At 39.4% G+C, this 13,103-nt stretch overlaps 2 protein-coding genes across 3 annotated transcripts in view; both read left to right on the plus strand.

Annotated features, from left to right (window-relative positions):
- Positions 1-13,103, plus strand: part of LOC126627051 (uncharacterized) — a 93,199-nt gene that overhangs the window by 26,588 nt on the left and 53,508 nt on the right. The gene's annotated exons all lie outside the window — the stretch shown is intronic.
- LOC126625567 (uncharacterized) lies at positions 4,421-7,854 on the plus strand. Its single transcript, XM_050294626.1, has 3 exons — positions 4,421-4,532; positions 4,734-5,142; positions 5,337-7,854. Exons 1-3 carry the CDS (start codon positions 4,421-4,423, stop codon positions 7,852-7,854), a joined length of 3,039 nt encoding a protein of 1,012 aa, XP_050150583.1.

The following is a 13,103-nucleotide window of genomic DNA, read 5'->3' on the forward strand; positions in this document are numbered from 1 at the left end:
TTAAATGAACAGTAATAGACTGGAGTGAACAGTAATAGGCCAAGGCATCTCCACCCCTAAAAAAATGCGCTGGCACCCAGCGCATTTATTTGGTGTGTTTTTTTTTTAAGTTTATTTCGGATAAGATTTTTAACCCATTTAAAATAAAGAATAAAAAAATAAAATAATTTTAATTTCGGATAGGATTTTTAACCAATCTCGTCACGCCACGTGTCATTATCTGAACGTACTATTTTGTGAATAGATTTCCGATATTATTTTCAACCAATCCCGACACGCCACGTGTCACTTCCATGGTACAATAATTTAGCCAAGATTTCGATAAGATTTTCAACCAATCACGTCATGCCACGTGTCATTATCCGAACGTACTATTTTGTGGATAGATTTTCGATAATCTTCTCGACCAATCCTGACACGCCACGTGTCACTTCCGGTTTACAATAATTTAGCCAAGATTTCGATAAGATTTTCAACCAATCACGTAGTGCCACGTGGCATTGTCCAGAACCTCATCCTTTCTTTTTTTGTCCATATAAACCCTACATCCCTACATCCATCCTCACACCAAGCTCAATCCTTCTTTTTAGCTCAGAATCCTTGTTCATCATTTTCAAATCTTGAGTTCTTATTACAATGTCTTCTTCAAGAAGGGTGTATAAGCAGTTGCAAGAGCAACAACAAAGGTTGTTGGCACAACAGGCAAAATTGGCCAATCTCGAGGAAGGTGGAGGTGGAGATGAGGCTTTCTTCATGGAGGAGGATGAGGATGATCACCATAGAAGGCAGAAGGCCTCACATTCCCGCCGTGTCATGGAAGCCGTGGGTCAGATAGCCAAACCAAGACGTGTTGCAAACCTCGATAGAAAAAGAGAAAAACGAGGTAAAAATCTATTGGAAGATTATTTTATTCCCAATAGCATATTCCCTGATCATGTTTTTAGACGGCATTTTAGAATGCAACGACATTTGTTCAACAAAATCATGAGTGATATTTGCAACCATGATTCATACTTTGTGCAAAAAGAGGATGCTTTTCATGTTCTAGGTCTTATTCCCGAGCAAAAAATTACGGCATCCTTGCGAATGCTTGCATATGGAGCATCTGCAGATCAAGTGGATGAGATCGCGAGGATGGGAAAAACAACTGTTCTGGAGTCCCTGATGCGGTTTTGCTCTGCAATTGAAGCCCTCTACACCAAAGAGTACCTCCGGACACCCACGTCAAGGGACATGCGAAGGCTTCTGAGGAAGGGTGAGATGCGAGGCTTCCCTGGCATGATTGGAAGCATCGACTGCATGCACTGGACTTGGAAAAACTGTCCAAGTGCGTGGCAAGGAGCATATGGCGACAGAAAAGGAGCCAAAAGCATCATTTTGGAAGCGGTGGCTTCATTTGATACATGGATTTGGCATGCTTTTTTTGGTGTTCCAGGAGCTCAAAATGACCTAAATGTCCTTGCCCAATCCCCAGTGTTCGACGAACTGCTGCAAGGAAACTCGCCGAGATGCACATATTGGGTTAATGGTACCCAATACGAGGGATCATACTACCTTGCAGATGGCATTTACCCAAGGTGGTCAACATTTGTCAAAACAGTGCCACATCCACAGACTGAAAAGGAAAAACACTTTGCAAAATGTCAAGAAGGGTGTAGGAAGGATGTCGAGCGTTGTTTTGGTATCCTGCAAGCTCGTTGGGCGATTGTCAGGGCTGCAGCTAGAATGTTTGATGTCGAGGCTCTTCGATCCATCATGATGACGTGTATTATTCTCCATAACATGATTGTTGAAGATGAGTATGATTATGATGCCGTCGATGAATATGAGCCAGATCCGATGAACAACTCAAGAACACGTATTTATTGTGCTCATGATGGGACCGAAGATCCAGTGCAACACGAGCCGTTGGAACGTGATGGACGTTACAATGAATTGATCGTTCAGCGGTACACTAATGTGCAAGAGCCATACTGGCACGTAACCCGCCAGAATGACTTGATTGAGCACCAGTGGGGATTGCATGGAGGCGAAGATAATTAGAATGAGGCTTGTGGTTGAAGAATAAATTGTATTTTTTTTAAGTTTAAGTAATTCTATGTAGTGTGTTTTGTTTTTAAGTTTATTTGGTGAGTTTATGTAATTCTATGTAGTGTGTTTTGTTTTTAAGTTTATTTGGTGAGTTTATGTAATTCTATGTAATGTGTTTTGTTTTTAAATTTATTTGGTGAGTTTATGTAATCTTATTTCATGTGTTTAAATAAAGTACAAAAGAAATTAAATAAATAATTACATTAAAATTGCATAAGAAATTAAATAAAGTTCAAACCTAAAAAAAGAAAAAACATAAGAAATTAAATAAAGTTCTACTAGAAAAAAGAAAGAAAATACATAAAAATACATAAGAAATTAAATAAAGTCTCTCGAGTTAGGATATGTGGTGCTAGGATCTTGGTTGCCATGATTTGTGTAGCTAGAACCCCCTTGACTTGTTTCCGCATCTCTTGCACGCCTCCTACGCATGACATCTCTTTTTTCCGATGTCCAAAAATATTTAGAATTCGGAGACAGTCCTACTAGAGACTTGCTCATAGTGTCACGATCTGCTTGAGCCATCCTTTCTTCTCGAAGCAATTCATTTTCTCGATGAAGTGCTTCTCTAACCAGCTCGTTCTCTCGATTAACTACTTCTCTTTGTCTTTCAGCCGCCGCATCACGGGCCTCAGTAGCTGCTAATATTGCTGCCATAGCAGCAACTTTTTCCTCATCTCTAGCCTTTTCTCGTGCCAAGTTTAGTTCACCTTGGCGAGCAAGTTCCTCCATATATTTAGTGTAGTCATTTTTGGAAGAACTACCTTTTTTCTTTGACGCCTTTTTACCTAGAGGCCTTAGGGACTGACGAGTCGGTTGGGTCTCGGGCACTTGTTCAGCCGTCCCTTCCGTGTCTTGAAATGTGTCGGCTTCTTGTTCCGCCATGTCTGGTTCTGGAGAACTATGTAGACCCATACCGTGCATGACAACTTCTGGACCAGTTGCCACAATTTTGTATTTAGGGCAATCTTTGACAATTTGCCAACATTCCAATCTATTGAATGATTTGTTCCCGTTCTTTGAATTGTAGAATGCTTGAGCTTGTAGTGTCTATAAAAAAGTGGGATAACATAGTGTTAAAAAATGCGGGTGTAACACAAATAAATAAATTCAAAATATTAATACGGGTGGAATGCATATAAATTACATAAAAATGACATAAGAAATTAAATAAAAATGACATAAGAAATTAAATAAAAATTACATAAGAAATTAAATAAAAATTACATAAGAAATAAGATAAAAATTACATACGAAATTAAATAAATCAAAATATTAATGTGAGTGGAATGCATATAAATAAATAAAAATATTGTCACCTGATCCGCTAAACTTGTCCCACTACGGAGGTTACCGGAAGCATGAGAGATGGCGTTTTTCCAATAAGTAAATGATGCGTTGAGTTTTTTCCAACGATCTTGAAGACCTTGACTAGTTCTGGCGTTTTCTCCATGTACATCACAAAACGCTTTCGTAATTTTACTCCACATCTCTCGCTTATCCATCTCATTACCCGTAATCGGATCATGAGTAGTGTGAACCCAACATTCACACAACGTAACATCTTCAATGAGCTTCCACGAAGACATTTTTTTCTCTTAAAGTGTAGAAAATATTGAAATGTAGATAGTATAGAAAGTGTAGAAAATATTGGAATGTGGTGTAAAGGTAGAAGATGAGGGTTAGGTATTTATAGGAAAAAAAATTAACATTTTTCAAAATTTTCTGTAATTTTTTTAAAATTTTCTGTATTTTTTAATAATTTTTCTGTATTTTTTAATAATTTTTAATGAATTTTAATATAGTTAATTAATCTGGACCGTTGGATTTGAAAAATATTCAAATCCAAGAGCTAGGGAGTTGCCACGTGGCCAACGGTCATATTTCTGACCGTTGGGCCCTTTTTTTTTTTTTAATTTACTTTTTGTGAAAAAAACGTGGACCGTTGATCTTTGATCCGACGGTCTAGTTTAAAAGTAAAATTTAAAATTTTTTTACCGTTGGAAACCCAACGGTCTAGAAAACTAGCCGTTGGAAATCCAACGGCAGAGAGGTAGCCACGTCGCAACTCGGGGGGGGGGACTGACAGCGCCTGCACGCGGGCCCCGGCGTCTGAAAGCTTGTCGGGCACTCGCCAAACGGCTGCGTGAAGTGCACGCGCCAGGCTTCTTCCCCGGCTTCTGTCTCAGTCTCTTTTGGGCTGGGCTCTTGCCCAGCTCGGGCTGGGTACCAGTCAGTTTGTTGGGGTGGACTTGATTGACAGAGGCCTGGCTTGGTTTTTGGACTGGAGGCTGGGACATTTGGTCCCCGGTGGAATTGCTCTTACTGAATGACAGCAAACCCAAACCCACCCCAATCCGTCTCAAATGCACAGGACAAAATTACCCTCCTAACTTTTAATAACTACGTTACAACCCAGCCCAAAATCCCACGGTTTTGTTGTAAATAAAGCAAAATCGAGGGGGGAGGAATTGACCTCAAAAGACAAAATCACCCTCTGAATTTTTTAGAATTACCCCCCAACCCAGCCACATTCGGCTGGCATTGTCGTAAATAAAGCAAAATCAAAACAAACGTGAATAGTGCCTGCCCTCCCCCCTACTTTAGAATAAGTAATTACATAAAACCAGGCCTCTATGCAGGTAAAGTTACAAAAAAGAAGCAGCTCCTTGAGTTCCTCAAAGATCACGCTGCAGCTTCGGATGTCCCTTCTATTTCTGCTCCCAATGCATGTATCCCAACTGTGTCTTCAACTCTTACGAAGCAAAATGCATTCTTGCTTTTCGACTGGATTCGTCACCTGAAATACGAGAGGGTTCACATTCCAGAGAAGTTTTTGAAAAGCATAGCGAACAGTAACTGGCTGAAAGTTTATTTGAATGGATCTTCGGGTGCCAGCAGGCCACCTTCGCAGTCATTCATACTCACATCATCATGTGGAAACATTCTGCAGAGTGGATCTAATTTTGTTGATATCACATTGGTTGACATGAGTTATTATGGCGAGAAAATTAATGATTACAAGGAGGAGTTAAAAGTACTTGGAGTTACGTTTGAATACGCAGAAGCATGAAAGTTTATTGGGAATCGTCTTATGTCTCTTGCATCTTCAACCATTTTAACTAAAGACAGTGTACTTTCAATCCTGAATTTTATCAAGTTTTTGAGGGACAGCTATCTTTCACCAGAAGAATTCATATCCAGTATTAAAAGGGGCTATGGCTTAAAACGTCCCGTGGCTACAGGTCTCCGGTTGGATCGGTCTTGTTCAACCAAGGGTGGCGAATTGCATCCAAAATTAGTGACATTCCCTTCATTGATCAGGAGCTTTATGGTGAAGAAATTCTTCATTTCATAGAAGAACTCGAGTTGCTTGGTGTGGTTGTTTCCTTCCACACAAATTACCAGCTCATGATCGACCACCTAAAGCCACCGTCATGCTTAGCTTCTCTAACATCGGATGCTATTCTACTATTGCTGGCAATTATGAAGATCTCAAATTCATCTGATAAGATTGTCGAAGTATTGAGTGGAACAAGGTGCCTGAAAACAAACAATGTTTACAAGTTTCCACATGAATGTCTCTTGCTTCACGAGGAATGGGGTTGCCTTCTTCAGGTGTTTAGTGGTCTTCCATTGATTGATCACAATTTCTATGGAGACAAAATATTTTCCTTCAGAAATGAGTTGAAGAAAATAGGGGTGGTTGTTGATTATGAGGAGGCTGCAAAAGTATTTGCTCGTTATTTCAAGCAGTACGCATCTTTGACTTCCATCACCAAGGAAAATGTTGCATCATTTCTGTTGTGTTGTAGAAAGCTGAAGGGAACTCCTTTTAAATTTCCTGAAGATTTGAAAAGCTGCATTCGGGAGGAAAAGTGGTTGCGCACTCGTCGTGGTGCTTATAGATCTCCAAGAGAGTGCATTCTCTATAGTCCTGAATGGGAATATATCTCTCCAATATCTCGTCTCCCTTTTATCGACGATTCTGAAAATTGTTATGGCAAGAATATTCATGAATATAAGAAGGAGCTCAAGAGCATGGAGGTCGTTGTGGAATTCAAGGATGGTGTCAAGTTTGTGGCTTCTAATGTTTGTCTTCCCCAGAATCCAAGCAGCATTTCCCCAGACAATGCGCTAGCATTGCTGGATTGCATGCAGATTTTATTGCAGGCGAAAGATTATTCCTTTCCGGATGCATTCAGAAAGAAAGTTTCTCAACCATGGTTGAAGACTTATGCTGGTTATAGGCCTCCCAGCAAGTGCTTGTTGTTCGACTACAAATTTGATGGGTTTCTGAAAAAGACTGACGGGCCTTTCATTGACGAAGAATTTTATGGTTCTAAAATTACAACCTACAGAAAAGAGCTCTCTGCGATAGGGGTGATCGTTGAAGTGGAGCAAGGATGTCCATTGATTGCCAGCCACCTTGATTTTCATAATGAACTTTCCACTTTCGTTCGAGTATACAAGTACTTGAATGAGTTTAAGTGGAAGCCGGATTGTGAGGCTGACAAAAGGATCTGGATTCCGAATGGAAATCAGAATGGAGAGTGGGCTAGTCCTCATCAATGCGTAATTAATGACAAAGACGGGCTATTTGGTTTGCAGCTTACTGTCCTGGAGACCTACTTTGAGCATAACCTGCTAGTGTTCTTTTCGTATGCTTTTGGGGTAAAATCTCATCCTTCTATTGAGGACTACTGCAAACTCTGGAAGGTTTGGGAAAGCTCCAAAATAAGATTGTCGCATGCGCAGTGTTGCAAGTTCTGGGGTTATATTGCGAAGAGCTGGAATTCGAAAACAGAGAAAGTTCTTTCTGAGGCCTTGGTGAAACTGCCTGTTAATTCCGGCTTAGATGAAATCTTGTTGCTAAACAAGTCGGACGTGTTTCTTGCTGATGACTTGCTACTGAAGGATCTTTTTGAGCAGTTTTCTCATCACCCCTTATTTGTTTGGTACCCTCAGCCGAGCTTGCCTGCATTACCTCGGGCTACATTGCTTGAAATTTACAAGAATATTGGTGTTTGCACTATTTCAGAATGTGTACCGAAGGAAGAACTGCCCCTAGAAATTGTCTTTGGGCAAAGGGTAATTCCAAGGGATGGTTTGATTGGGAAACCGCTGTTGAAGCTCATTCTTGGTTTTCTAGCTGATCCCGCCTTCAAAATGGAAGCAGAAAGGAGGCATGAAGCTGTGCAAGGCCTTCTCAATCTTACTATTGTGGAGACAACCGAACCAATCAATGTAAGCTATAACTTACCATTGTCTTCCGGGGAGGTTTTGAACGTGAGGGCAAGCCGAAAGATACGATGGGACAAAGAAAAGTCCACATTTTTCACACAGAAAATGGACAGATCTGGAGGGCAGAAAAGTGTCATTGAGTTTGCCACATATTTCTCTGAAGTAATATCTACCGGTGTCCTGTGGGAGAACACTGATCATATACCTGCACTTTCGGAGCTGATCAAGTTGGCATTCGTGCTGGATTTCGACGAGGAAGCAGTTGAGTTCTATATGAAGTCCAAGAATTTGCGAATCTTCGTCGAGGATGAGGAATTCCTCTGCGAACGCTGCGGCATGTTCGCTGTCCCCAGTGACCACGCGGCTGCGCGTGTTTCCTGGCGCGTGACAGCGAGTGACGGTGCGTGGCACCACCGCGGGAGATCACGGCTGCATGTGGCTGGAGCACGGAGGCGCGTGGCTGGAGCATGGGGACACATTATGGCTCGTGCGGTGGCGAGTGCAAGACCCGAGACCTAACCTTGGGTTTTTTTATGTTCAAAATCACGCGGCGCCCTCCGTTTATTGTTTAAGGTTTAGTTTGTGTCCTTAAGTACTGTCTTACTAATATAATGTGTGGTTTCAATGTAAATAATTATTGTGATATTCCGATAATCCGTCAATATATAAATGCTGTGAACTTTAATCTGTATTAGTTAATGTGATTTTCTAGTGATTTTGGACAGTTGATATTTGATAGCTTCATTTGTTGGCACCCGATCTATTCAAATTATTCATAATTATTATTTTGTTAAGTTGATAGCTTCTTTAGTGTGACAATGCATTGCACCCATATTTCTGTCTCTTGGATTTTAGAATCTCTACGAAATCTACCAAAATGCGTCCGAATCCTCGTGACGATTTCAGTTTCTTTTATTGATTCATGGTATTAGGAAGGTACAGATGCAAATATCAGTTAGGTTAGTTGGACGGGGTAGCGTGCATGCCCCTTTGCAATCGAGTTTAAATTCATTCAAGTATATTTTTTTGTACAAGAAATAAATTAGAGTAGGCACCGTCTTGTCCTATGCCAAAGCTCGAATAGGGTTAGTTGAAATTTTGAATGAAACATTTTTTGTTTTGGGACAACTATTTTTGTTCACCACCTTTAGAGCAGTTCCACCGGAGGTGGAATAGCCCAGCACCCAGTTAAAAAATCAGGCTGGGACCTTGTCAATTCACTCCAACCCAGCAACTTGCCTGGCACCCAGCCCAAGCTGGTCTCTGGGCCAGCCCAAAATTGATTGACCAAGGAGCCAGGCTATTTGCCTGGCGCGTGCAGCTCACTCGCGAGTGGGCGCAAGTAGAGGACAAGGGTGCAAGCGGCAGGGCCCGTTGTCAACCCACTTGTGCTTCACCCGGAAGGAAGCGATGTGGCTCTCTCAATGCCGTTGGATTTCCAACGGCTAGTTTTTGTAGACCGTTAGATTTCCAACAGTAAAAAAAAAATTTAATTTGACTTTTAAAATGGACCATCCGATCACAGATCAACGGTCCACGTTTTTTCACCAAAAATAAAAATAAAAATAATAAAAAAAAGGCCCAACGGTTAGAATTATGATCGTTGGCCACGTGGCAACGTCTTGGCTCTTGGATTTGAATATTTTTCAAATCCAATTATCCAGATACTATATTAAAATTTATTAAAAATTATGAAAAAATACAGAAAAATTATTAAAAAATACTTAAATTTTTTTTTAAAATACAGAAAAATTTTAAAAGAATTTTTTTTCTTTCTATAAATACATAACCTCATCTTCCACCTTACACCACATTTCAATATTTTCTACACTTTCTACCAAAGCTTTCATATACTTTTTGTGTGAAAAAAAAAAACCAAAAAGCTCATCCTTGTCCATATAAACCATATAGCCCTACATCCATCTTCATCATTTTCAAATCTTGAGTTTTTTTACAATGTCTTCTTCAAGGAGAGTGCATAAACAATTTGTGGAGCAATAGAAAAGATTGTTGGCACAACAAGAAGAATTGATCAATCTCGAGGAAGGTGGAGGTGGAGATGAGGCTTTCGCAATGGAGGAGGACTCGGATGATGACCATAGAAGGCATAGGGCCTCACATTCCCGCCGTGTCATGGAAGTTGTAGGTTAGATAGCCAAACCCAGACGTGCTGCAAACTTCGATGGAAAAAGGGAAAGACGAGGTAAATATCTCTTGGAAGATTATTTTATTCCCAACAACGTATTCCGTGATCATGTTTTTAGACATTGTTTTAGAATGCAACGAAGTTTGTTTAACAAAATCATGAGTGCTATTTGCAACCATGATCCATATTTTGTGCAAAAAGAGGATGCTTTTCGTGTTCTAGGTTTTCTTCCAAAGCAAAACATTACGGTTGCCTTGTGAATGCTTGCATATGGAGTATCTGCAAATCAAGTGGATGAGATCGCGAGGATGGGAAAAACAATTGTTCTGGAGTCCCTAATGCAATTTTGCTATGCAATTGAAGCCCTGTACACCAATGAGTACTTCCGGACACCCACGCTAAGGGACATGCGAAGGCTTCTGAGGAAGGGTGAGATGCGAGGCTTCCCTGACATGATTGGAAGCATTGACTGCATGCACTGGACTTGGAAAAACTATCCAAGTGCATGACAATGAGCTTATGGTGACAGAAAATGAGGCAAAAATATCATTTTGGAAACGGTGGCTTCATTTGATACATGGATTTGACATGCTTTTTTTGGTGTTCCAAGAGCTTAGAATGACCTAAATGTCCTAGCTCAATCTCCAGTGTTCGACGATATGCTACAAGGAAAATCGCCGAGATGCATATATTTGGTTAATGGCACTAAATACGATGGACCATACTACCTTGCAGACGACATTTATCCAAGGTGGTCTACGTTTGTTAAAACAGTGCCACATCCATAGACTGAAAAAGAAAAACACTTTGCAAAATGTCAAGATGGGTGTAGGAAGGATGTGGAGCACTGTTTTGGTATCCTGCAAGCTCGTTGGGCGATTATCAGGTATACTGCTAGAATGTTTGATGTTGAGGCTCTTCGATCCATCATGATGACGTGTATTATTCTCCACAACATGATTGTGGAAGATGAGTATGATTATGATGTCGTCGATGAATATGAACCGAATCCGATGAACAACTCAAGAACACGTATCTACTGTGCTCATGACCGGACCGAAGATCCCGTGCAACACGAGCCGTTGGAACAGGATGTAAGTTACAATGAATTGATCGTTCAACGGTATACAGATGTGCAAGAGCTATACTGACACGTAACCCGCCAAAATGACTTGACTGAGCACTAGTGGGGATTGCAAGAAGGTGAAGATAATTAAAATAAGATTGTGGTTGAAGAATAAAGTGTATTTGATGAGTTTATGTAATTTTATTTTAGTGTGTTTTTTTATAGTTTATTTGATGAGTTTATATAATTTTATTTTAGTGTGTTTTTTTTAAGTTTATTTGATGAGTGTGTAATTTTATTTAGTGTGTTTTTTTATGTTTATTTGAAATTTTATCTGAAATTGGTTAAAAAATTTATCCAAAAATAAAACTATTTTTTTTTATTCTTTTTAAAAATATATAAAATATTTTAAATAGGGCTGGTGCCAGCACATTTTGTAGGGGTGGAGATCGTTTGTGCCGGCACATTTTTAGGCTAGGTGCCAACGCATTTTTTTAGGGGTGGAGATGCTTTGGCTGATTACTGTTCACTGAGATCTATTACTGTTCACTTGAGTGGATAAATGCATTGGGTGTTGGCGTAAAGTCTTTAGGGGTGAAATTGCTCTTAATCACTTATATGTAACCTCCATGAATGGATTGTATCGTAGTAGTCATCATCATAAAATTGGGTTAATTACACTAACACTCTAAGATTTATTGAGTTTTCACACAAACTCTTCACGTTTAACACATTATACTAACACCCATTGAGGTTTTAATTCACTTACACAAAACCTCTTTTATTCAAATTTCATTCTAAAAAATTTCCGTTAAGACAGATTTAACCTTAAAATTAATTACATAAGAAAAATACATAAACTTTATAAAGAAATAGAAAAATCAAAACAATAATTAAAAAAATTAAAAAAAAATCCCTAGCAGCCAACCATTTCCTTCTCGATAAAGCACCCGTCCCCCCACCTTGCCATGGCTTCCGGCAAACCCCATTCCCTTTATTGTTAGGACTTTATTGAATTGTCACTAAGCATTATAAGGACAATTAAACATGGAATAAATTAATTAATGACAAAAAAATCTCTTGTTTGTAGGACACTAAGTGCATTAGTTATGTTTAACAACTAATGAATGTGGAGGTTTTTTTGGGCTTCAACTATCCCACGATAGTTGATATGCAGTTGGGTTATAAGTCTATATAGGAGATGTCCCTGCTCACAGGAAGATTAAGTCAAAACAAGATCTAGAACTATCGCTAGGGTTTTGATATTAAGTTCCTTAGTGAGTAGAAGACTCTCTTGGTGTTGTCTTTGCTGCTTGATTGATGGGGTCCTCAGAACAAAGGAAGGATCTCAAAAAGACCGTGTGATTATTTCTTGGGACAATTGATTGCAGAAACTACATCAAAATGGGTTTATGATAATATATTATCCGAGTATGATAATCACATGAAATTGTAATTCATCAATCATAACATGCATATAAGTTCTTATAAAGAAGACAACATGTGAGTGGTTCAATTAATGAATTAGAGCATAGTGATTGCTGGGTTTCCTCTGATATCATTGAATTGTCGCATAAGAGAAGTCGGAAGAGCGGCATCAGTTTAGTGTTGTTCGACCAGTTTAAGTTGTGGAAAATGATAAACATGACGGAACTAATTTCCCAATGAGGTATTGGAGCACGTGTTCTCGTTTATATAGACGGACCAGAACCGGAACTCGATCTCAACGGTGTGCAAGTCGTGGTAAGAGATCGAACGGTGTAAGATGTGATTTTCAGCGGGAATTGCTACGCTGTCATCCCTAGGATGGTGATTAGGTGGTTCCCGGACATTCGATCCATCGGGCTCAAGGGAAGCCCTCACTTCACGAACTTCAATCTGGTCATTGAAGGCTGGGGTGGTATGCATACCCCTGGATTGCCGCCATTGTTGTCAATTGCAGGTTTCTCTATTTCTCTGTTTCTGTATCTTTGCTTTGCACTGTGTTTAGTTTGGAGTGTTTGTTTCCCATTATAGAAGTTGGTTTGAGTTCGATGTCCATACCATATTGCAAAGTGATTCTTTATTCTTTTGAATGTATTAGTATGTTGTCATGTTGTAGTGCCATATTCTAATGCAAAGTAAATTATGTGGCCAAATAAAAACTACACATACCTCAGAACTACTGGAAGGTTCTCCTACTTACCATGTTAAAGTTTTATGCATGGATACTAGACAAAGACCTAATTTGAGTTGTAACTTGAAATTTTGGTGAAATAGCTGTGCAAATTAGGATGCATGAGTAAGATTGCACAATTGATATTTTATGTCTCTTACCCAAAGGTGTTACATAAAATTGCATGTCATGGTCATTCATTGAATAACTAGTTTATCCACACATGGCAGAATTTAGGATTTTTTGGAAGTATTTAGGCAAACTCGTTGGAGTTTGATAAAGGAATGAATATGGTTGAATCATATTTTGAGTGTTTTTTTTTGTTTTTTGCAAGGTAAAAATGTTACTATGAATTCATTATGTGGCTATTGATGTCTAATTGATATACATGTTGCAACCAA

Source organism: Malus sylvestris, chromosome 6 (assembly GCF_916048215.2).
Source record: "Malus sylvestris chromosome 6, drMalSylv7.2, whole genome shotgun sequence".
Taxonomy (NCBI): domain Eukaryota; kingdom Viridiplantae; phylum Streptophyta; class Magnoliopsida; order Rosales; family Rosaceae; genus Malus; species Malus sylvestris.